The 27,199-nt window shown below is 34.0% G+C and overlaps 1 protein-coding gene across 1 annotated transcript in view; it reads right to left on the bottom strand.

Annotated features, from left to right (window-relative positions):
• CSMD1 (CUB and Sushi multiple domains 1) overlaps window positions 1–27,199 on the bottom strand; it is a 1,097,029-nt gene that overhangs the window by 108,365 nt on the left and 961,465 nt on the right. Inside the window, exons 40-46 of the mRNA XM_085056685.1 lie at window positions 26,441–26,557; window positions 22,378–22,587; window positions 10,549–10,737; window positions 5,411–5,588; window positions 3,398–3,543; window positions 2,500–2,580; window positions 2,238–2,351 (exon numbers count right to left, since the gene is read on the bottom strand). Of these exons, the coding sequence (XP_084912811.1) occupies window positions 2,238–2,351; window positions 2,500–2,580; window positions 3,398–3,543; window positions 5,411–5,588; window positions 10,549–10,737; window positions 22,378–22,587; window positions 26,441–26,557 (1,035 nt within the window). The remainder of the gene's footprint in view (window positions 1–2,237; window positions 2,352–2,499; window positions 2,581–3,397; window positions 3,544–5,410; window positions 5,589–10,548; window positions 10,738–22,377; window positions 22,588–26,440; window positions 26,558–27,199) is intronic.

Raw genomic sequence — 27,199 nt, 5'->3', positions numbered from 1 at the left:
CCTTCACTAGAAAATCATTACTGGCCAGTGCTAGATATGGAACACTGGGTATATGGTCTGGTATACAAAATTTCTGGTCTGATTCAGAATTACATATTTCTCCCCTCCAGATACTTAGGTTTTCAAAGTGCAAAATGAGTACTTTGAAATATTTATCTATGAGTAAACACCATAAAGATGGTCATTAAAAGCACAACTTTCAAATGATCTACTAATATTTCATTTGATTCATAAATACAAGCTAGGGTTTTATAATAAAATAGGAGTTAAATTAACATTTGTTTCCATAGTAATCCTGGGGAGGCTGGGATAGAAATAAAACCAAGTAATTCTACTTTACATAAAGGAAAATTTAAGTTCATTTAAAGATACAACTTGGCTGAAGACAGGAAATCAGATGCATCCCAATTTATCTCAAGGAATTCCTCCCTTATGTGTATCCAAAATAACTGTGCCAGAATCTAATGCCTCCAGTTCTATTGTTTACTGTCTCTGAATCACTAACACTTTTTTTTCATTATCAGATTATTTCTTTTCATGTCTTCCTTGTAACAAAGTTTTGCTGTATTCACAGGATATGGCCAGAGAAAGCACAGCAGTTTGCACAGCACATGCAAGAATTGTTATAGATGGCTGAGCATTATCAGAAGCTTCTTATGTCTCTGTAGATTTTACAAAAGCTGTTCAGTTTACTTTAGGCTTTCATTTTTTCATTTACACTCTAACTGACACAGTGAAGAGTTAAGTTAATGCTGTTACTGTTAACTAAAAAGTGAAGTCTAGATTTGCGGTACAATAATCTCATTAAAATATTGCAGTTAGAACTGAGCAACACATTGATTAAAAAAGGAAACCAAACACTAATAAGTATTCAGTTATCTGATCAAGAAAGATACAGAAATACACAGTATTCCCATTACATATACATATTTTATGGTCAGGGTCCTGAAATGAATAATAATTCTTTGCCACTCACACATAGAGTTTCTTTTTTTGAGAAACACTCGAAAGACATGGAGTTCCCATCTCTGAAGCCATGGCAGATCCTAGCTAATTGTATGCACAAGCAGAAAAGGGCAGGTAAAAAACCTCACTTTACCTCAAGTAAGGGTGTTCATGCAGACAAATTACCATAGATGCATTATGGCATCAATAAACTAGTACAGTTTGTACTATGAATTATTGATTAATTTTTAAATAATGGAAAGAGAGAATCAGGGTAACAGGAAGGAAGATACACATATAGCTATTACTAAAGTGTCACAATAATTGTTGTGCTTTCAGGACTACCTCTTGTGCATATGGATGTTTTTACCTCATTACATAGAAGATGCTCCATTCATAATTATATATTATAGGTCAAAGCTAAACCTGGATAATACAGAATACTGTATATGAGAACTTCTGTTCACTTTTTGATTTCCTTAAGTTTTAATGATGGAATCTCATCAGCAACTTTTTCCCCAAGATTTTGAGATACTTCAGGGCAAAATTTTACAGATGCTTTCTCAATCACATTTCCAACATTTCAAAACCTTTTTGTCATCCACTATTTAACAAAATTAAACAAAATAAAAAAAAAAAAACCCAAACAACATATTTTGAAAAACAAAATTTGGAGGATTGAATACAAATTTCCAAGAGAAACTTGTTTTCCATGAAGATGAGCAAATTATATACGAATGCACATATAAACGTCATTCATACTAAATTTTTTAATTCCTTGTTTGAAATACTGTAATTATGAACACAATATGAATAGTTAACAGGTTTTTAATGCTTCAAAGAATTTTAATTTGCCACATATTATTTTAGACCAGCTTTTTCATGTAACTTTGTCATACAATGTCACCGTTATTTGTCAAAGCACAAAGAATAATTTCTAATTTTATTTTGAAAGCTTAATTTACATTCATATTTTTAGTGTTCTTCAAAAGTAAAAAGAAATCTTTGCTTTGATATGAAGCAATATAAAATATTTTGAATTAATTTTAGAAATCAGTGTTTCAGTAATGGTGGAGTCAAACAGTTAAAACCACTTTTCTTTGGTTCGAAAGAATAAAATGTCTGTAAGATTCTTAGGGCCCAATATATAAAAACATGTGCAATTCTTAGATATTAAAGAAGCAAATGAAAAATTTTCTTTTAAACATCAACAAAAAGACAGTGCCTAAAATTTTGATGCTTTATGTAGGCTGTATATTAATGAAACACACATCATGCAAGCATACATTTACCTTCACAGGATGGAGAGGATCCTTCAAACTGCAACTGTGCATTCAGTTTGCAGGTTAATATATCTTGTCCAACAAGAGTGAAACCAGGATGGCACCTGTACTTCACAAAATCTCCTGAAAAAAGTATTTTAAAAAAAAGTTAAATACCAAAATATCCCTCAAACAGAAGCAGATCGAAATCTCAGGTGGAAGATTAAATAGCTTAGTTTAACTAGAATTCAAGTGAAAACAGAAGAAAGAGAAAGAAATACTGTATTTTTACCTATTTCAAAGTCATCATCTTCTGTAAACAAATCTGCATGTGGAACTGTGGGTGGAGGCTGGCACTTCCTGAGCTGATAAGCTGCAAATTTAAGTGAAAAAAATTAAATACTGGTGTGTTAAGAACTATTTTCCAGAAAACTCATTTCATATTCACACCTCCCAAATCACCAGAGCCACACTGAACCTAATGGTCTCTCAGTTACAACATTTTCCAAGTTAAGTGTGACGCTACATGACAGGAGGGTGGTGAGGCACTGGAATACGTTGCCCAGGGAAGTTGTGGATCCCAGGAACTGCACAAGCCCAGGCTGGATAAAGTTTTGAGAAACCTGGTCTAGTAGTAAATGTTCTAGTCCATGGCAGGGGGGTTGGAGCAGGGTGATTTTTAAGGTCCCTTTAAATTTAAAACATTTTATGATTCTATGATTCTTTAAACAAAGTTTCTTGCCTGCTCTTCCAATCTGTTTCAATAAATTATCAGTAATCTCATAAGGAAAGTGACCAGTAAAATGATTGTTTCTAAGATGGAGTAGAATGCCTACAACAGTTGAAGAAGCCATTTCTGGGTTAAAAAATTCAAAACAGAAATAAAGATTGTGATGAGAGTGCACATACCAAAGAAAAACTCTCCCCTTCATGGAACTAATTTACAATCAGAACAAAATTCTCTGGACAACTGGATAGTCCTACCCACTTTAGTTTTTGCTTCTCAGGTTAAGTGCAGTGGGTAATACATAATTAAAGAACCCTAATATTTAGTGTTATTAAAAAACAAAAAAAGAAAGCAGGAAATCCACGAGTGCTGGTAAATCAGTAAACCACAAAGTTAAGAAATATTTTTAAAATTCACTAATTGATTGTGGTAATTGGATGTTAATTACATAAAGAAAACTGACCGTGAAAATTGAGGACAAAGAATCCTCCTGTTGAAAAATCACTGTGAAATTTGAGGAGGACTTGATTGGTAGAACTGTAAGCTGTTTCCAGAGCTGTGTTCCCACTGAAAACTCCTAGCTGAGGGGAATTATGGTCAGGACCATCCCTAGAATGTGAAACATAAAAAAGTTAGCTGAGAAACAAATGTTCCTAACATTCAAATAACAGTCTCTTTTCTCTGGAGAGCAGTTTAAATTTTTAAAAAAAAAGTTTTTCCTAATGATTTAAAATGAGTTTTTTCTCTTTTTATTTCTAGCAACACAAAATACTCTTTCCAACTTCAAATGATGATTTTTTTTCAGAGACTGGGGTACTTTGCAATAGTTTTTATATTTAGATGGGCAAGAAATTTAGTGGTGGCAAGAAATTTTCAATGTCTGGTCCTGCCAAAATTTTTCACGTACACAGCAGATGAAGAAAAACCCCAAAAAATAGAAAACTCTTGTAATGCTATCATATTTCTAACATTTTGACCCAGATCTTACAAGTCTTCAACTCATGGTTAAAACACAGAGTTGTGGAAATTGCAAGTTACTCTTGCCATTTAAATAAATTCCAAAGATCCAAAGGTATGTCCTAAGGAAAAAAAAAAAAAGAGGAGAGAAAAAAAACAGAAAAAAATTTTGTATTTTGTGTTTCTCAACAGTAGCATAAGGCACCCAAAGACAAATATACTCCAGTAACATTTGCTTCCTTCCAGTAACATTTCCAGTATCACAGTGTAGAACATTCAGGCCTCAACAGTCAGAATGAATAAATAAACAAAACTCCCTGCTTTTATCACTGAAGTATTTCTTGAGCTCTTCAACACTTATTTCTGGGGTTTTTTTTTTGTGTATTACATGTAAGGAATCTAAACTGAATGAAAAAGCTTTCGCTGTATGTTATTTTAGAAGGCTTGACATTATCTAGAATGTCTCTGAAAGCTGTTAGCTTTTGACCTTTCACTGTCTTTAAATCAGTGACATTTATTCACCTCAATTGTATCATTAAAAAGCCAAGCATTATATATATATAACATGCCAGAGAGGATAATCTATGATGCATTTTACACTTGGGTTTACAGGTAATGCAAATACCAGAGGCAACCAAATGGCTGTTCTGGAACAGTTATGCATCTCTATAAACTAACTGTCTGAAAAAGTCTCACCAATAGCTATAGGAATAGTGGACTAGCTTGGAGATGGGAGCAGCTGACTCCTACAGGAATAAGTTACATCCTATATTCTGTGCAAACTTTCCTTGTCCTGAACTATCTGTAGCATACATGAGAAGCCACTTTCCACAGTGTGTAGGGTAAGCACCAGGGCTAGACAGAGGTGACATGTCCAACACCTTCAGCATAATCTATGCCTGTTCTTGAGTGCAGTAAATTCTTATGCAAGAATTTAGACAGCTCTAAGGCCTCTTCCTTCAGCTGAGGTCACAATTTGAATGGGTTTGGGTGGAAAGAAATACAAATTCAGAGAAGAGGAACATATAATATGAAGCTTAAAGTCATGGAGGTACAGGGCCTGAAATTCTGCCTTAGAAAATACAGAGTATGTCAGGCATATTGAAATACTAAGAAAATTTAGGAAAATCTTACTTAATGTCTAAATTAGTTAATTTATAAAGACGTCAGAAAGTTTCGCGTAAACTAAATTATATTGCCTACATGCTCATGGAACACAAATTAAACATAGTGAAGATTATTACATCACTTCGACCTTACATGGCCTCAACTTAGAAAAGAGAAAGCTCAAACAAGATCTGATTGATAAGTGAGTTTGAGCTTCAAAGTACTTTTGGAACAGTATTCCTAAAGAGTTCAGACTGTGATTTTTTTTTTTTTTAAGATAATCTTAGAAGAGTTTTATGCTGTTCTTCAGCACATATGACAACCTAAAGAGAATACAAAAGAAAATTTGTAGCTTGGGACAGTGATAAATCAATTAGGAAAAAAATCACTTCTCTATCAAAAAATTGCATACCAAACTGCAATATAGTCATTCACGGGTTCAGTCTGAAGTAAGGTAAAGTTGATATAAATCCCATGGCCTGGAGGTACAATAATTAACCAAGTACAGTCCTTGGAATTTGGGTATTCATCTGGAAATCCTGGGGAATAAACTGTGCCATTCTGAGCAGTTACATTATAGCCACAAGGAGCTGAAAGGAAAACAAATAGAAAAAATTAGTAGTAGAAAATAGTTTTGCATGTTACAAATGGAATATTGAAATGCTACCAAATTCTTAAAGCTCCGCAAGACAAGGAAGACTAAGTCTAAAGACAGCCTTTTCCTTGATTTGTTGCTTCTCAGAGAAATGCTGACATTTCTAAAAATAATTTATGCTGAATGCCTTTTAGGTTTCATTTCTTAAAATCCAACAAAACCTACTGGGAATATTGTTTCCATATAATTCTTGAAACTAAGTCCACACACCATTTAAAAAGAGGCACCTTTTGCTTGTATTCAGGATTAAAAACCAAATAAGCAAACAGGTATTGCATGTTTCTATCCAGCTGAACTCTAACTGAACTGGAACACAATTCTGGAAAAGGCTGATTGTTCTTTTGCTACTCCAAAATCATTATACCTTATTTCTGACAGGTTTGAGTCATGTTTAATAGTTATTAATTTGCAGATTGTATGCTAATTATCCTTATGACTAGTAAAATGGAGAGACAGATACAAATTTGTACACACTTGCTGAATGAACTCTGTAGCCAAATCAAAGCTATAAAAAGGCTGACTTTATTCAAGGGTAGCAAATACGTGATAATGTGCTCTTCGGAGTCTCAGTTTGGAAGAATTGACTGAATATGGATGAAAGCATGTATCCAATTAGAAATATGGCCATTCGTGCAAATTAATGAGTCTCACTCATTAGAGTGAGACCTTAATCTCATTTATGGGCACTCAGTCTTGTTCTAGAACATTTCTCATTAGCTCTTACCATAAAGCTTATGCTATTATTGTCAGGGTTCCTTTTACTCTCCTTCAGACTTTCATGATTTATTTTCCAACTTAACAATTGGTGGAAAATAAAAACAGGAAAAAAATTATAAAAGAAAAAAGGAAAAAAACAGGAAAGGAAAAGGGGAAAAGGAAGGATGACTGAGAAATGAGGAAGGATGTCACATTTTCTGTATGGTTTAAAGCTGCTATACCATTGAGGTAGAAGGTCATCTGGCTAGTTTGATGAATAGCCCTTTTTGAAGGAGCTCTTTTTAAACAATCACTGGATTTATAGGACAGGTTAAGGAGGCTTTAACCACTACATTTTCTTCATCAGTATCAGTACTAACTTGTATGATACATTTAGCACATCTTTCCGTCTGGATGCTCTCCTGTGCAATGTGCTCAGGGATGAATCTGCTGGAGCAGGAAGTTGGACTAGATGACCCCTGTGGTCCCTTCCAGCCTGACCCAGTCTGTGATTCTGTGAACAGAATGTCACCTGCTCCTGAACCACAAACCTTTAGCAGCCAACAAAGGAAACCAGCTAAGGAAAAGGAAGGGTTGGTTCTATCTGTCTGATTCCTGGTTGCATACAGAGGCCAAGAGCATCTGAAACTGTCTATCAGCTCTGAGAGTTCTGATGAAAATGTGACTCAAGCCCCCTAATCCCCTATCTTCATGCCATGGTCATGTTTTCTGGTCTCACAAATCTACTCTGTTCTCTCCACAGTACTCCATATTTACAACTAAGACAGCTTGCTTACTACATGGAAATACACTTCCTGAGAATAATACTAATTTCTAGTTAATATACAGAATTTTTATTATTGAAGTTTTATACTTATACACATTTTGAGTTTATTATATTTTTGACAGATTTGTTACTGGTGTTAATGATTGCATACGTTTTTATTATCCCTTCATTATTCTCTAATACTCAAAAAGGAATGCAGATTGATCGTATCTCAGTCAAGACAGTTTAATTCCTCTTATATGATTGTTAGCCATGACAGATCAATAAATTGTGTCAGAAAAAAAACGTGGCACAGGTAACAAAACTAATAGAATAAGTAATACACCCAGCTGTTACTAGGCTTTCTCCAAAGATCTTTAAAAATCACCGAAAACAGAAAATTAAACAGAAATAACAGGTTACATTTCACACAAGATAAAAATAGCTTTAGTTTGAATAAACAAATCACTCTAAATTAAGGGTGTCATTATGTTGCACTTTGAATGACAGGCACGAAGAAACATGTATTTTTTGAAATGGGAAAGTGTATAATCACGTCTTCTAAACTTTCAAATGCTAACTGTAGACCACATGTTGATTTATAAATGAATGAATGCCATGCTGTGTGTTCTCATGCCCATTCATACCCAATTCCAGATACAACATGGTGCATGGAAATACAGTAAACATTTTAAAATTCCGCCCAAAGATACCCAAGCCGAGTTAGTGATTTACTGACAGTTACATACGTTACACCAAGACATTTGTGGAAAATCACTAAGACAACTTGATTGCAGGAGTAAAGTCTTAGCGCACATCTATATGACAAGATTCTACTATGATTACTTGAGCAAAAATTAATCTAATATTCTCCCATATACAGATTCTCATCCTTCAGAAGTATGTGCAATCTTCTCTAGAAAGTTTTTGATTCAAACTTCTAAAAATACTGGTTATAGCTAGAAAAATTATTTAACTGTTTCACTGATTTCTCTCTCAGATCTACTGTTAAATTACAACGAGAGTAAAAATTTGTTTTCCCTACAGTAAAAAAAATTGATATGTCATAATGACAATTTCAGCAGAGCTAGGTGGAGCTTTAAATTTGAATTTTTCACAAAGCAAGTATTGTGCTGAGAAACAGAAACCTTTTCATGCTCAAATTACAAAGCAAACTGCTGTTTAGTCAGAAATCATAGCTACAAATGTACACAACTGCACACACAATAGAGTTGCATGCAGCTGCGTGAAGGAGATGTAGATGATGGTGGGTAAGCATGGAAGGTAGGATTCACATGCAAAGGAACCAGGCCAAATGTACATTCTAAATTACAGAAATGTCAGTAACAGAGGAATGCCTTCTTTGAGTTAGAAAATGAAGATAAAACCACTGAATTAAAACAATCAGGTTGAGGTAATAGGAGAAGGCAAGAATGACTTTGTCTTCATGTCATTATAAAATAAATATTATTTCACTTCTTGCATGTCATTTCAAACTGAAAAAGTACTATTTACTCTTGTTTCATCTGAGAAAACAGAAAAAGCTGATCTACACCATAAAAATCTGAACTTCTCCTAATATACACCTTCATGTATTTTAGGAAACATGTTTCTCTAGGGAAGAAAAAGGAATAAGAAAAGACAGAAGGCTGATGTGGCCTTTGGTGCTGCATCTATGGCACTATTTGGGAATAACATGGATTATTCTGAGGTGCTTTTAAAATTCCAAAGATGTCTTGATTTTGTGTTAGGTCAAATAAAAACATACTCTCCCAATACCAAATCTGTTTTTTTATCACAGTCAAACTACTTGAACATCACTCTACAGATGTTCTCACATGTAGACTGAAAGGCATTTGAAAAGTATTTGATCTCTTTTACTGTAAAAAACCACAAATGGATATAAAATGATTTTATTTTTTATGTATTATTTAATTGTTATGGGAAGTAATCCAGCAACTTCATATGGTATTTTAAAGGTGTTAGACATAGAATAATTATTGTGCTTTCCTTTGTTTTAAGACCTCTCCTAACTGAAACTAGTATTATGAAGTGTACCAGTTTATTACTTTAATCCATTTATCTTTAATTATGTTTTCATCAGAAGAGAATCTTTATTCATATGATTACATTCAAATTTTGCCCACAGTTTTAATGAATACTGGTGCTAATCAGAAAAAATATGTGATTTAAAGAGAGAGAAGTATAGAATTTTTTTTTTTAGTATTCATATAACTATGCAATATAGTTCTATTCCTAAAAAAAAAAAAAAATCAAGCTGATAAATTGCTGTATTTTTATAAATGTACATAATACTGAGTCATATAGTAAAAAAATCTCAGATACTTAAAATTTCTTTTATCAACTTCTATCCATGTTCCTACTTATCATATCTGTGCCACTCCATATAGTATGTATATAATATGTATAGAATATAGTATATATACATATACACATAGTATTCATTTTATATATAGTATGTATAACTATACACAGTATACAATATACTATATATAATGTATATATTTACAGTATATATACTTAAAATAATTAGAAGTGCCATTATGTGTGTGTTATATCTACTCACTGTATCATATACAGATTGCTGCTAACCTTATTGAAAATTATTTTTCTCCATTTAAATCTCTTAGTTGTAAAATACACAGGTCTAATTAGTATTTTAAAATTATTAAATTACCAAACCACTATAAGGATTTTTTAAGATACCCTTTCTTTATCTGGCAACTTTTCTTCAAGACTTTATTAGTAAGAAAAGAGGGACAATAAACTGTGGATATATCACCACAAAACTACTCTGAAACTAATAAAAAATCCAATCCAAAAAAAAGCTTAATTTAGGATTAGGAAGAAAGGAAGAGGTGGATGATCTATGTAAACATAAGAGGTCTTGATCTTTGGCTATGCTTCTAACAAATTCTAAAAACACTGAGTGTCAACACTTTACACTTTTATATTGTTTTTTAAAGGCTATTTTAAAACATTACCACATGTTTAGCATGAAGAAAAATATAACATTATATGTTTATAGCAAAGTTTTAGCATAAATAACTTTGTATTTTCTTCCAAAACATTGATAAAGTGTTCTTCATAACCTAACAACTTTTGAATAAAAATATCTTCTTGAAATAATCCTTCACGTCGAGTTTAAGATAATTTCTGGCAGTATCATGGGTTCTCATAATCAATACAACTGACAGATATTAACAGGAACAATAAATCACTGCTGAGGAACACGATTCATAAAACATTTATGATTTATAAAAGCACATAATATTCTGCCTTTATCTGCTAACACTACAGATTTGGATAAAGGCACAGCTCTTCAGCAAATGTTGCATTATGCACACAAACAAGTGAACAAAAATCAGAAAGTACTGTGAGTTCTGAAGCAAAGGTACTTCCAGAAAGTTACCTTCGCATCTGGGGAAATGGTAGTTCCAATTTCTGTTGATTCCATGTTGACAAGTGAGAACAGGCTGACCTCTCAAAACATATCCAGGATAGCATTCAAACGATACTGACTGTCCCACACTGTAATCTGAGTTGACTATATATCCATTCAAAAAAGGAGGAGGATCAGGGCAGTTCTGTAACTCATAAGCTGGAAGAGAACAAAAGTACTTTTTGTTGCTTAATCAGCTCTCAACACAGGAAGTATACATTAATATAAAATCTGTAATGCATTCGATAATAGCTAAACACTGGAATGCCAAGCTCCAGTAATACAGAGATTAACATGTAACAAGAAATAAAGCATCCATTGGGACCATACAAAAATATTTCAGTAATGTGCAACAAGGTAATTCATTCCTTAAAATTTTATGAAATACAAGATTTTCACAATCCATTGTTTTTTTAATATTTATTAAACTATGCCTAAAAAATCACCTCAAAAAAAAGACATCAAAAACATTATTCGCCTAAAAACAACATCGCCTAAAAAAAGACATCAAAACGTTATTCAGTAAAACACATTGAATTCATAAAAATCGCTGTGATGAAAATTCAGGAAGAGCTTTCATTAATAAAATTTACTAAGATATAAAGATAATGTAAGCAGATCCATATGAAGCAAAAAAAGACAGTTTTATAAAAATGTTATGCAGAGTCATTTGCAAACAACTTCACATAGATAAGATAGTAAGTAATTGCCATTTAAGAAATAAGTGTTAAAAAGATAAGTGCCCTGTTCTCTCTCAGCATTCAATTTCCAGTAATGAAATACTTCTGTTGGAAGAGAGTTCAAGCAAGAATAGTAATACCAGTGTTGTTAAGTTCAAGCTCTAAAAATAAAGCAAAAGAGATGATGAACAAATTCTTGAATTAACTATTTTGTTATTTTTTCAAAGTTAATCTTTACAATATGAACATGTTCATCCTATAATTATACACTTATTATTCTGAAATACATTATTTAAACAAACCATTTCAGCAAGATTAAGCTAAACATATACCTTAGATATGCATAAGTGCTTATTTAATGTGAAGTTTGTACTTAAGTGCTCCACTGAAAAACAGCTACTGTCAATAACTTTTTTAGTCACTACTAATTACAGCCATGCTGTGCAACAAAGAGAAGATTTATTTTGTGACAGTCTTCTTTTCCTTAATTCCTTCAGTGAATCCAGAATTCAATGTTTGTACCATCAGAAAATTGGAAAAGATGTGGAGGTAGTAGACGTATTTTGAAATCCTCTAAAAAAACAGATCCCCCTTCTCCAAAATCACAAAAAATTAAGAAAAGAAATTCAAAACCTAAGAATAAAAAATTATTCTCAATTATTCTTAATTAAGAGTAAAAATTAATTTATATTGAAAGGAAATAGAAAAAGGTTTATTTTACCTAAATTGTGGTTCAATTAATTTTGCATTAAATCAAGTAATGGCTCATTAATTTTTAATATTAGTATTACTCCTGCTATTATTTATGTAGTACTAGTAAAGACAACATCATTATTATCAACATCTTCATACAGAATAGAGTACTAGAAAGATTATTTAAGAGTACAGGACTTACTAAAACTGAAATAGTAAACTATATAAAAATCTATTCAGCAAATTATATTAAAAATTAAATAGAAGATTATTCCAGAAAGTCTGAGGATTTCAGAGATGTTTTTTTTAAAAAGTCCAGCACTACTTTGCCATACAGTTAAAACAACGGTGTTTTGCAACAATGATAGTAAGTACTGGAGTTTTAAAACTTTGATTGTACAACATTTTCAGGAGAAGAATACACATGAAAACCATCCTTTCTTATTGGCTAACCTGTTACAATATAGTATTCATAGAGCATGTTTTCAAAGTACTTAACAGTCTCAGATTTTTGAAGCTAGTATTAAAAATCAATTTCAGAAAAAAAACCTCTTTCACTGATCTACATAAGAAGATAACACAGGAACTCAGGAGAGAGAGGAAATTCTGAAAGATTTGACAGAGGTGTTTGCTAGACTAAGGGAGTGATGACTGGATGTGTACGTATGGAAAGAGATAAATAGGGAAGGTGATGGGATATTGGGGTGTTCAAAGTTGGCATGACAAAAATTATATGAAATAAGTAGGTGGGTATTGTCCTGGTTTCTGTTATGGAAGAGTTAATTTCTTCGTTTTTTAATTTATCTCATGCTCTGCCAGTGAGGACGTATGCAAAAAAAAAAAAAAAAAAAAAAGGGAGGGAGGATAACTGGGACAGGTGATCCAAAGGGGTGATTTCACACCATAGAAGATCATGCCTGGGATATAAGTTGGGAGTAGTTACCCAGAAGGGTGGCTGATCTGGGTTCAGGAAGGGGGTTCTAGCATCAGCACATCAGTGGGTGGTGAGGAAATTGTAACTGCAATGATGTCTCCCCTCAGTCTCCTCCAGGCTGAACAGACCAAGTGACCTCAGCTGCTCCTCACACAGCTTCCCCTCAAGGCCCTTCATCATCTTTTCTGCCTTCCTTTGGACTCTCTCTAACAGTTTATTATCTTTCTTATACTGCAGTGACCAAAAATGCACACAGGACTCAAAGTGATCCCAGTGCAATGCAGAGCAGAGCAGGACAATCCCCTCCTTTGCCTGGCTGGTGATGCTGTGCCTGATGCCCCCCAGGACAGGGTTGGCCCTCCTGGCTGCCAGGGCACTGCTGACTCATGTTCAACTTGTCATCAAACAGGAGCCCCAGGTGCCTTTCTGTGGCACTGCTTTCCAGCATCTCATTCCCAGTCTGTCTGTACATCCAGGCTTGCCCTGTGCCAGGTGCAGAATCCAGCACTTTCCATTATGGAACTTCACGTGGTTGGTGATTGCCCAATCCTCTAATTTGTTGAGGTCACTCTGCAGAGCCTCCCTGCCCTCGGGGGAGTCAACATCTCCTCCCAGTTTTCTTTCATCTGCAAACTTGCTCAGTATACCTTCCAGTCCTGCCCCCAGGTCATTTACAAAGATGTGGGAGAGAACTGGGCTGAGGATGGTTCCCTGTGGAACCCCACTAGTGACAGGTCACCAGTCTGATGTCACCCCAGTCACTGTCACCCTTTGTGCTTGACCCATGAGCCAGTTGCTCACCCATCCCATGATGTGTGTATCCAGCTGAATGTTGGACATTTTGTCCAGAAGGATACTGTGAGAGTATCAAAAGTTTTTCTGAAATCCAAGAAGATGTCATCAAGTGGCTTCCCTCGATCCACCAGGTGGGTTACCTTGTCATAAAAGGAAACCAGGTTTGATAAGCAAGACTTTCAGGAAGCCATGCTGGCTGTGACCAGTGACTGTATTGTCTTTCAGGTATTTTTCAGTACCTCACAGAACAACTTTCTTCGTAACTTTATCAGGCACTGAAGTGAGCGACAGGCCTGTAGTTTCTGGGGTCCTTCTTCTTGCCCTTCTTGAAAACTGGGACAATGTTCACCAGCTTCCATTCAGCTGGGACCTCTCCAGATTCCCAAGACCACTCAAAAATCATTGAGAAAGGTTTTGCAATGGCATCAGCCAGTTCTTTGGGGATTCTTGGATGAATCCCATGAGGCCCCATAGATTTGTGGACAGTAACCCTTACAGTCCTTTGGATTGTAAACGGAAAAAACAAAGCGTGGCTTTTAAAATTCTAGTTACTGTTTATTCAGAAATGCATATGCTTTTTGCCTGTTGTAAATAAGGTAAACAAAACACATACAGAAATTCTGGGGGTTTGTTCTGGTATTTGTTTTAGCAAGAGTAGAACCTGTGCCTAAAAGAGATCTCCATAAATCTGAAGGTCAGTCAGGACTGAAAGCACTTGCATATGAGCAGAGAACTGTTTGTTTTGTTATTTCAAAAAAATAAGGTATAAAATTTTAAGATAGTTTACTTGTGTTTTCTGGCATAAATCCTATTGATGACTCATAAATTATTGGTCAGGTGATATGTGTGACTATGACATCATGATTTACAGGCCACTCAGGAAATATGTTTTATAGTTTTAGTACAAATATCAATATTTATTGATATAAATATTGATATAAATATCAACATCAAATAAATATATTCTTTGTTGTTTTGATATATGCAATAACACCTGATTTAACAGAGCAATTAATTATTCAGTAGTCATGACTAAAAAATACTGCCAACAAATCCTGATGTCACACCTTACAACAGAAAGCTCTTTTTATGAGTGTCATGCCCAAAGACTTGTTTAGTACTGAGCTTTACAAACTGAGATGGCATTTCACTGCAGACAAAAACTCTAGTGAGAGTCTGAAATAAAATATAAAGGAAATCTGAGACAAAGATTTCATTCTAATGCTGTCAGCAGTCAAATACTTCAATTTTAAAATTATCTCATATAGACATTTGGCATTTCTTTGTGCAGTATATTTTCCACTGATAAGAAATGACTGTAAATCACAAAAGAAATGTAACAGATGCTCTGCTATCTTTTTTTTTTATGGTTCAAATGTATTTTCCGTCTTACATAAACATTTGGGTTACTTATTGGCTTTTCAAGTGCCACATACTTCTGTAACACAAACATGGAAATAATTGCTTTACAGAAAAACAGTATTAGCAGAGAATTGAGCATGCAATCACTCAAATGCTATGAGAGTTCACAATTAGCTCACTTAAAACTTTCATTTAGGCTTATTTCATTCCTGCAGTATCATGGTGTGTATAACTACAGACTCAATAAAAAAAAATCCTAGCCTATCATGGGTTTTGTTGAAAAGGACCTTTAAAGATGATGTTGTTCCAACTCCCCTGACATGGCCATGGAAATATTTCAGTAGATCAGATTGCTAAAAGTGCCATCTAACCTGACTTTGAAGACTTCCAGTGATGGGGCATTCACAATTTTTCTTGTTTCAGTGTCTCACCACACTCACCTTAAAATATTTCTTCCTTATGTCTAATCTAAATCTTCCATATTTTTATTTAAAACTGCTGCCCTTTCTCACTAAAGGCCTCAGAAAAAAGGCCTAGGAAAAAAAAGTGTCCTCTTCCTCTTTCATAATAGACCCACTTAAATACTGAAACACCACATTAAGGACTCACTGGAACCTTCTCATTTCCAAGCTGAACAACCCCAGCACTCCCAGCCTTTCTTCACAAAAGAAGTGCTCCAGCCTGCTGTTTATTTTGTAGTCTTCCTCTGGACCAATTTTAACAGGACCATGCTTCTCTTATGCTTGAAGCACCAGAGCTGCATGCAGCACCCCAGGAGGAGTCTCAAGAGAGCAAAGCAGAGGGAGAGAATCACCTTCCTTGACCTGCTGGCCATGCCTCTTTTTATGGAAGCCCAGGATGCAATTTGCTGCAGCCCGAATAGGACTGGCAATCTGGAACCTCAGTTTATTGCTGCAGGCACCAAAGAACATAATCTTTCCAGATGCCATGACTCAGGACTAGAGTCACAGAACATCAGGACTAGAGTCACAAAACTCATGTAATGAGTTAGACAAGAATTTGCTACAAGCCTTTTAAAAGATTGTATTTATTTCCTTTAGTATTCCTGCCTTAGAACATCATCTGAAACGATTTTATAAACACAGTAATTTTGCAACAATCCCTTTTTCATTCCATGATTCATTGGACTCAGAAGCTGAGATGATAATTCCAGATAAAGGTCATCAGATTAAACATATGCATAAGTGTTTGTGGAAGAAAGAGTGCAATTAGAACTTTTTTCTGTGTATTTTCTGGAACACATTACTCAAACTCTCTCATATATATTGAGAGTAAGATTCTTACTTCATATTCAACTTTATCCTACACAGAAATTCAGAGCAGACTGAAAATACTCTTAGAGTTCCAATAATAGGAACTAGGATTCCTACAGTAAAAATAACACAAATGAAACATTTCTTCTCCTTCCCTTAAAGAAGCTCTAGTCCCAAAGGGAAAGACGCAGAAAACCAAAGATGTTCCAGAAATATTAAAAGTTGAGGTAACATTAATATGGACAGGAATTATCACCCACAAACATGTCTTATGAATCATTAGACTGTGTTCTTCTGTGTACTTAATTCTGTTATGAATCTCTCAAAGGCCATAAAAGCTATTTATTTCTTCTGACCTGGCACAACTTGGCTTGCCAATCATACTTCCATGACTGTTCTTATCAGACCTAGTATACACAGGCTATTTATAGCTCAGATATTGAGATTTGACAGATATGGGGGTCTCAGAAACTCAAGATCCCTGGTCAAATGAGATATAGAAATGTTCTAAGTATTTGTCATTGTTTCCTCTCTTTAGTGTTTTACATAGATGGCAAAACTGCAACACATAAAAAGAGACAGTCTTTCTCAGTGCTTCTGTTTTTTAATGAAACAGTACACTAGTTACTCAACAGTAGAAAAAATGTAACTGAACTTAAATGCTGCCCTTAAAAGAATCAGGAACTTTTAAAGTCCTTTCGTTATCTTAGAAAATATAAAAGTAATATACAATAAAATTTATTCTAACTTTTTCCAGTAGTTCAACAGGCAATCACTATGAACTTCCTTCTTGCTACAAGTGAAACAAAAGTTTCCATAACACACAGAAATTCAGTAATCCATCTTGAACATAATGGAATACCCACTATTCCCTATGTATTGCAATCGCAAAGCTGAAGGGATAAGAGAACATGAAAATATCAGAGCATAAAACAATAAGGATCTGATCGGCAATGGTACTAAGAGCTGTAATTTCCCTAGGGTTCTGCTAAGGAGACAAAACTTTTTAATGCATTCAGAAATACACAGTACCTAAGTGATTCAGTTTATATATTCAGATCCTGTGCTGTGAGAATTCATGGGCTTAAGGACCAGCACTAGCTCCCCACAAGTATGGGTAGAAAATATTTGACTGTTCTCAGTGTGCATACACTTTTCTTCCTCCCAAAAATAATGTGCTCAGAGTACAGTCCCAAGCTATACTAAGATTCAATATCATGAACATTTTTCTGGCTTCAGAAAATCAGTAGAAAAATTGAGAAATGGCATTATTAATTCCATAATTCACTCTGCATTATTCATATTCTTTGTTTTCCCTTGAGATGAAGGGTTATCAAAAAACCTTCTTCATAAAATGCTAAGAGCTCTAGAAAACTTAATTTTTTTTGTAGCATGGAAGTTTGATTGAATAAGCTTAGCTATCACCAATCTCCCTTTATTTTACATTGGTATCTACAAAACAGATATTTACCTGGCAAAAAAAGTCTGCCACCTTAGTGCCCTTACTTATTGTATTCTGGTTAGCAGAAAAAGCAATTACTTTCACTTAAAAAAAACAGTCCTTGGATTGAACTGAGTTTAGTATCATACAGTCAAAACCTGAATTTAATCCTGAATTTCTTTTAATGTAAATTTAAGTACACCAGATCAGATTAGGATTAAGCTATGCAAGTTTGTGGGCACTTCCTAATAGGCAACATGTTCACTAAGACAACTAGAATGGGTTTGGCAAGTGTGACTGCAACTATGGATTCTTTTTGCCTACCGCACTCTTTTTTTAAGGGTAAATTAAATTAATTTCACTACTAGAAAAGCAATTTTTTTTTAATTTATAGAACTCTTTTTTCTCCCCAATTATAGTATATTAGGACATCCTAAAATGAGATCAATTAAAACCAATCTGGGAAAAAACCCATCTGCTTAAATTTATAAAGATGTCCCTTTGCTCTGCTTTGCAAATTCATTTCTAGAAATGACAAAAGTGGACAATTTAACTGTGCATCAATTGGACTAAAAATAAATTCTTAGCTTTCTATATATGAAATAATTCCTTCTGCCCATAAGAAGATTTTGAATGTGACACCCATGCCAAGTTCTCATATTTTATTTCCCTCTCACATTTATATCCCATAAACAGCAGTTATGGAAGACATTAAATATTAAATTGAGTTGTGACAAAGAATATTCCGACTGGGCAGCCAGCAAGCCAAACTTAATTGGTATCTATGGATTAATGCTGGATCTTTCTTCTTAATAAGGGCCTTGTTTCAGAACTGTGAAATTTGACTGAAATTGACCAATTATTTTAAAATTGCATTACAAAGGTATACTCAGAAGTGTGACAACCAGACAACAAAACAGTGCTAAGTTCCATCATCCAAACAAATCAGGCTAAGATTTATATGGCATTTGATTTACTGAAAGGAAAACAATAGTTCTAGCAGGGAGGAAGGGAGAAGGAAAGAGAAACATTGGAGTAGTGAAGAATTACTTTTAAAGTCAAGTTTTAGCAATTGCAGATAGTCTAAGAGAGAGTAATCAAGAAATATAGTATTAAAAAGAGTACGAAAATCCAGAGATAATCCATAAGAAAAGATAACTAAGTGTCAAGGGCAACAGATGTGGAACAGGAAAAGAAAGCTATCAAAATAAACATATACTTTGTATGATAAAAAATAAAGCAGACAGTAAAATGGCTCAGTTCTAAACCACTGGCATTTTCTTTCAGAGCACAAGAGAAGAACACTGAATACACTGAAACATAATACTTTCAGAAGTTTGTAGATTATGGATATTTATTTGAGTGTATGATTTCCTATATGTTCTAAATGATGCTGAGCAAGTTATTTTGGCTCAATAATAGGAATCTATAATGTATGATAATCATAGAATTGCTAAATCTTCACAGTAGAAATGGCTAGTGCAATCTGGGATCTCAGAGGCAACAGAGAGAATTTCTGCTTTGTGAAGAAAAATAAACTCATGCAAGACAATTCATTTTTAAAGAATGAAAGTCCCATATCTGTTTGTAGAATAAAGAAAAGCAAGCAGATAGAAAATGGAACACAAGTCAATTATAAATTCAGTACAGGGGGCTTAGCTGGTAGATCCTAATCACTTACAAATCGAACACGACAATGTTACCAACTTTCCACATTAGAAAAAAATCAGTAAATCATAAGTACCTTTTAGAATAATTTATTCTTTCCAGCACTTCATTTTTTATTGAAGTAGATTATATTGTGGGAGTTTTTAAAAATGTTTTAAATCCATAAAATTTTTAACATACGTATATATATCTATACACATATACACATATATATGCAAATATACCCACACAGACACACACTATACACACACACACACACACATATATATATATACACATGTATATATATACATATGTATATATCTATATGCATACTAAAATACTGTGCTTCTCCAAACAGTATTCAGGAATGAGTCATCCTAGAGTCTCTTTCATAGGTAAGGAGTTTTACATAAAAATTATCTGCATGAGTTGTCTTTACAGGAGAAATTGCTTTTCTTCTCACTCATGGGGAGAATAAAATTGGATGAATGTGTATGCATTTGGTAATGCAAATACATCCATAACTACACCTTTTGTGAAATAAGATAAATGCTTGTTGTATTTTTTATTTGAAATTAGAATGACTCAAATATCAGTTAATTTACCTGCATCTCTTTCTTGGTTCTGATTTTTCTGTCTACTATTATAACCTTGAGACTAATAATTAGCTATTAAAAGTCTTATCAAATTATTACTATTTTTGAGAATTTAATATTTTTTCTGGATTTTTTCTATAAGTACTTGGAAAATACTACTAGAAGTTTCTGAATTTTGATGAATAATACTTTTTTTACATTTTCTTTTATTATGAGAATGCTACTAACACAATCTTCATCAATTAAAAATATTTTATTGTAAGGCACATCTAATGAAAAAATGTATTATTTCCTAATACACTGTTCTGGTTTTAGGTGAATTGCTTTTCCTTTATTTAAATAATAGGATAAAATTTACACTGTCAGTGAGGTAGTCCTGATAATACATTTATTGACAGCTAATGAGTTGCAAGTGGGAGAAGTAGAAAGCATACAACTTATCTAAAATGCAACTGATTTTAATTGAGAGATTGTGAGAACAAACCAAAAACTAGCAGTTCCTATTGTATCAGGCCCTCTTCATCACATTCCCATTTATTTCTGACTACACAAAATAGTCCTTCTGGACAAAGTAAAAATAGAAGAAAAGAGTAATAAAACTATGCACTTGTTGAGTAAGCTACAATACTGCCTCTGGAAGAACATGTACAGTCTACAACCAACGTAAGATTTTAATTACTATTTTCAGGACAGAAAATGCTGTTAGTTAGGAAGAGCTTGTTACAGCAAGGAAAAACACACTAATTAGAACCAGAACAAAGAGTACTGGAGAATATTTAGAAAATATGCCACATGGCTTTGTATTTTACTTATTTGTCATTTCTGTAACATGCCAATCACAATTATTTTTGAATGCTCAGAATGAAACTAATATTAGGTGGGTGTGCTGTGAGAATATTCCATACTTGTAAGACTACGTGACAGAACAAAATTCTACAGACAACAGAGAGTCATTACTTCTTAGTGAGCATGCTTTATGAGCATTAGCCTAATTCAGGCAGAATTTTCTTCTCTGTCCATCAACTCCATAGATATGACCAAACTATACAGGTGTATTTGTGTGTATGTAAATAAATTCTGTACTTGGCCTGGAAATTATAGAGTTCATTGTCTTCACAGCAGCTAATATGATGCTGTGTCTTTTAGGTTTGAGGCCAAAACAATACTGGTAACAGACTGATGTTCTGGCTTTTGCTGAACAGCATCAAGGCCATCTCTGTTTCCCACTCTGCTCCATCAGTAAATAAATTGGGAGTGTACAATATGTTGGGTCAGCACACAACCAGTCAGATGACCTGAACCACAAGAGATATTCCATACCACATAAAATCACGTTCAGCAACAAAAGGGAAAAGAGGGGGATCACGCACATTTGCCATCTTTGCCTTGGCATCAGTCTGCCAAGGTCATGAGTGTCTTTGCATCACTTGTTTTGTTCATTTTCTCTCTTCTCCCCTTATCCTTCACTTATTAAATAATGTTTTTTATCTTGGCCCTCAAGCTTTCTTGCTTTTAGTATTCCTCTCCTCTCCCCCGACTGCACAAGGGTAGGCATGAGGTTAGTGAGTAATTGTGTGATGTTCAACTGCCCACTGGTCTTAACTCGCAACACATAACCAAGTTACTCAAATTAAGATCCTAGAATAAGGTGGCATGAATTCCCTCACAGATATTTGAGAATTAAACCTGCCATTCCATTTTGTTCAACTGTTCAGATCCAGTAATGGGGCTCAACAGTTGACAGTAAGACTATTTTAAGTTCAAAAATATGCACAAATTAATGATGTTTTATCGTCATTAATGGGAAAACAAACACACAAGCAAACTAATAGTGAAGATGAAGAAAAAAGCCAACAGCAAAAAGCCGCAAAAAAATCAAATTTTGAAATACTGATTATATGTGTTTGAAAATGGATACAGAGTGTGTTTTATCTGGCCTTTTATCATTTCCTGGTGATTTTCACAGAAGTCTAGACTGCAAATACATAACATAGGCATTATAAAACTTTTCACCTGAATATTTAAAATAACTCTTACCATTACATTAAATATAATAAGATTATATAAATGGGAAAACAAGACAGTGAATATTAGTAGAATGGTTCGGTAACAGTACAACTTAATGGGATGGAAAGGTCTTTGGCGACCTTTGGCAAATAACATCACCTTGTTTTCAGGCTTTTACACCAACAGAACAAAGGTTCCAACTCAACACAATTTCAGTTTTAAAAATTCCAACCTATGTGCTCAACAATCCACAGATTTTAAAATGCTGTAGAGTATATGCCAAACATATCTTCTAAAATAATAAAAACCAATTAAAATGTTTTTTTCCTTTCTAACCATAAAGATCATTGTGCTAATTCATACTTACCTTGGTAAGTCAATTTAAATCCTTGCCTGTTTTCTGAGTGATCACTATAAAAATGGACAAGTGTTTCATGAGTGGTACTTAGCAAGGGTGATGGGAGCTCCATCCCGCTAAACTGGCCGATCATAGAACTGGTGTGGTGAGGCCCATTCTGAATTTCAAGGAAATCATGATTTGCTTCAGTAGAGAAATTCAGAAACTGAATGTGTGCACCTGCAGCATTGAGAAAAAAAGAAAAATTTTGTAACTCATGTTGCTTAATACAACAGCCCGTAAAAAAAACAATTACAATAGTTGTTACAGGCTCTACATTTATATTTTACTCAGTATTCAAAGTGGGATGCTTAAGTTAAAGAAATAGCCACTAAGTAACACAAGAGTTTGATTTTCTAATTGTTTTGGTTGCCAATAAATATCATAACCACACACGAAGGAAAAAATGAAAGTAAGCCATAAAGTCCCAAAGTCGACACCAGGGATTTTTCATATGCCTAAACCAATCTACAGAAGGACTTAAGGTAGAGGCAAATCCCAAATATTGCTGTGCCATGGCATGGCTGGGACTCTGCCACAAGAGCATCCCTGTATCTGGGCCAGGGCCTCCCACAGAGACTCAGAATCAGTTCAGCCCCCAGGGAGGTTACTAACAGAGCAACCTTTCAGAGACAGAATTTTACCCACCTACCTAGTTCCAGCTGTCTACTCTACCTGATTTTTCCTTCCCCAGGTCTAAACCCATACTTGTCTCCTCCCTCCAGCTTCGGCCAGTGAGTCTTTAGAGCTATTCTACCCTGTATGCATCCCTGTAAGAGGCACTGAATTCCAGACTGATGACAGGGACTTCAGAGAATTTACCACAAACCCCTTCTGGGAATCACGTGCTTGAACAAGGCCTTTCAGCATTCAAAAAATGCTGAACAGTTCAAAGTATAAGCGTAGTGTCGTGGGAAGAGCTGTTTTGAAGTTCTGGCACTACTTCACGCGGACTAAGAACTTGAAATCCAGTCTTCTTAAACTACCATCCGTACTGTATCAAAACAGAAATGAGGGATGAATCCCTGGTTTCAAAGCCAAGTAGTTCAAAATAATTTGCTGCTGCACTTATTGGGCCTAACTTTGCACTGGTAGACTGTGAAGAGCCAGATGGAATGGAATAAAACAGAATTATTGAATGAGCCCACAAAGTAGCGTGAAATATTCAATGCCTTAACTCTGCTTGACATTCTTAGTAGTAGAGACATATTCTTCATTCCAGGAGAGAACATTATAGATTAATTACCAGGGTAATAGATTACCAGGGTAATTCACTCAGTCTTGTTTATAGCTTATTTCTTTGCCTCAGTGGTTTAAGATTGAATCTATTGTATCTACAGGAGAAGTTCAATAAGCTACCAAATAAACTGTTTTTTACAGAACATTTCTAAGAATATGGGATATTTAGATCTAGTACTTTCTCTGACCTATGCAAAGTAGGAGGTATTGAGAACAAGTATTTCAACTGCTGAATAAGAACACTTAATCCAATAGTATCAATAGAGAGGTACACACTGAACATCAATCATAATATATCAGCCATCTCTGTATGATGTCTGAATTGTTTAGTCTGACTTCAATGAAGTCACTAATTTCACAATGCTCTCAGGATATGAGTTGAGGTAAGACACCAAGCAGCCTGGAAACATCTTGACTTTGGTATCAGTGGCTAGTGATTCCCAGCAAAGATGGGATGTCAGCACCATAGAAATGATAAAGAATTGAGCAGTCACTTAATGTTATACCTAAATTGTGAAAGTGACAAGCAGATAATCAAATTTGGCATATTTGCACTGAGCCCAAATAATTGTTTAGGTGTTTAAATAAAAGTAATCTACTGTTTTGAAACAGTCTCTGATGAGGTGTACAGTACCTTTAAAACTGTATCATTCTAATATATTTTCTAAGAAATTTCTGTGTCTAGTTGTATATATTCAGTATAGAAAGGCTTTGTATTTTAAAAGTAAAAAAGTAGGTTTACTAGTAAATTAAAAAAAAAAAAGTAAACTACCTAAAGTAGTTTCAAATGTGCTAAATGTGCTAATTTCAATTAGAGAACGCACTGTATGTGTCCCTCAAGCCTTAATTCCAGGTTTATACAATTTGCCAATGTCAATTTGATATGTCAAAGAAAAATTTTTCTACACTAAACATTTTCTTAAATAAGATTATATGGAATTCAACAGATAGCTACACAAAATAATTCATTATCTGGTCAAACTATAATTATATTACTTCCTGCTCTAATCTCAACAGCACTTCCTCTCTCACTTGAATGTATTCTGAATAAAGAAAATGACAAGCTGAGCTAATTGTTTTTACAAATGTTAGTTTTAATACCTACCTGAGATCATTTAAAAATCACAACAACTCACTTGAAAATCTGTATTTTCTACTTAAAAATACTTGGATTTTAGTAGTGTCTTCTTTCACATGATTGATATATTTTCATGTAATGAAGACAGCACTACACTTTGGGACACATTTCCTCCAACAATTTTATTGTTAGACTTTGTTTAAGCACACAATTGTTTTGATACAATAGAATGTATGTACACAAACAGCTTTTCAGTAGAAAAGCTTTTACTTCTAATTAAAATAATATCCAAGATGTTCAGTAGAAGTATTTTGTGAAAGACCACATCAATTACAATTTCTAATCCTGATATAAAGATATAATATGTGGATTCTTTAACAAATACTTGGGAGAAAATATCACTGTATGAACTTTATGGTAAAAAATGTCCTTTGTAGTATTTTTGAAATCAATGATAGATCAGTTCTACGAACACCTTGTACCTGTTAAATACCTTACTAAACAGAACTATTATCTTTTCTACTTAGAATTACCACCACCAGAGACTTTCAGAGAAGTGAGAGGAATAACAACAGGATACAAGATGCTCTTGTGCAATTAATTCATGAAACATTTTCTACATGGAAAAGCTTAAAGAAAAAGAGCAACTCTGAGAAACATGAAGGGCTGTTTTTCAAAGGCAGTATTGTAATAACCCAATTAGAATGACATTGCTTCAGAAAAGTTGCTTACCATTTATATTTCCTGCAAGTGTAGCTGTAGAATGTCAAAACTAGTGAAGGATGTTCTGTCTGTGGCTCTCCTACAACTATAAAGACATCTAAGGCTACTAAGGCTATCCATAAGTACGATGGATCAGTTTTACCAGGTGTTCACTGATAAAGGGCACTATTCTGAACAGCAGCAAAGTATTTCCACAGATTAATTTAGTAAAATACTATGAAAGTATTTCATACTCATATCTCACTAAAAAAATCCCAGTTATGAATGAAAATGGAGAACATGGAAAAGAAACTAATTTCCTCAGATAAGAATAGGAAATTTAGTAACAAGTTTTTAAATTAGTTTTTTTATTGAGCATTGACATAGAATTTGCAGTATGGGACATGAAGTTTCACAGCAAGAAAACTTATGCCCTTCCTATTTCTGATAATGATAGAAGACCATGTTGTATACATGAACTTACAGATTCCATTGTTACCTTTTTAACATAGTTGTTATTTATTTGTGAAGATATCTTCTGTATGACAATAGTTTTAATGTAAACCTAGAAAGATTTTAAGTTGGCAACTGTAATCTAGGATTTGGAATAGGGTTTGAGAACGCTTTTAACCAAATCTGTAGTTCTAGAAGTGAGGCTTTGTCTATTTTAATAAAACATAAATTGCTGTTAAAAAAGTCACTTGGAGAACAAAAGACCATAATTTAATTTAGGAGTCACATTATTTATTTCATCTGATGTATCTTCATGCCACAGATTTCATTTGCTTTGAAATTAGTTTCCAAGACAGGCTGAGTTAATAACAAGCTGCTTTGGCAAAGATGTATTTTTTAATTGCCAATAACTTTCATATCTAAAATAAGAAATAATTATGTAAGGAGTTCACAATACATTCACTGGATAAAATCTACTTCACACCAGAAACCACAATATTTATATATATATTTAAATCTGATGATTATAAATAGTTGCTCTTCCAATGTAAGTTTACTTACCATATCCAATAGGCAATAAAATTTTCCATGTACAATCTAAGTTACTGGGGTAATTTCCAGGAAAACCTGGGCTCAGGATCACACCAGCCATGTTTGTAAGTGTTCCACCGCATTTAGCTATTAAAAACAAGAAGAAAATCACTGTATCTTTTATTCATATTATTTCTTAGTATTTGACATATGCTTAATTCAAAAATGGATTTTCCATTTTATTCCTGTGACCTAAAAGCAGTGAAATGTATCACAGTCAAAATACCCCTCATGAAGGAGGAAGAAAAAAGAATTTGATTTAGAGCAAATTCTTTACTTAATGTGATATGTTTATTGTAATATAACTACAAATGTGCAGTTGCACATACAGACCAGGCAACCCATTGTCTCAGCTTGGCAATTACTGTTAAAAATGTCTGGTGCTATGTTGAGATATGTTTCACAATCAGAGGAACAAATCTGGAATTAAACTGAATTATGATCCTGAACCATGATGCAGCAGAAGATCTATTACTCAATATAACCAAAATTACACATGAATTTAAAAACAAACCCACAAACAAACAAAAGTGCCCACCACAGTTTTTTAAATTCAGAAAGAGGAAAGACTTGCTACGTGACAGAATTATTCTTTGCTTTCTATTCAGCAAATTCCTATGTTTGGAAATAAAAAACCCATTTGCATCATTTAGGATGACATAAAGCTAAGCTATAAATATGTGAAGCAACCTGCAAAAAAGGTGCCTGAGTTTAGACATATGCTAGGAC

This window comes from Lichenostomus cassidix, chromosome 3 (genome assembly GCF_008360975.1).
Source record: "Lichenostomus cassidix isolate B80296 chromosome 3, HeHo_3.0, whole genome shotgun sequence".
Taxonomy (NCBI): Eukaryota; Metazoa; Chordata; class Aves; order Passeriformes; family Meliphagidae; genus Lichenostomus; species Lichenostomus cassidix.
Note: the sequence above shows the minus strand (reverse complement) of the source record. Positions and strands in the feature narration are given on the sequence as shown.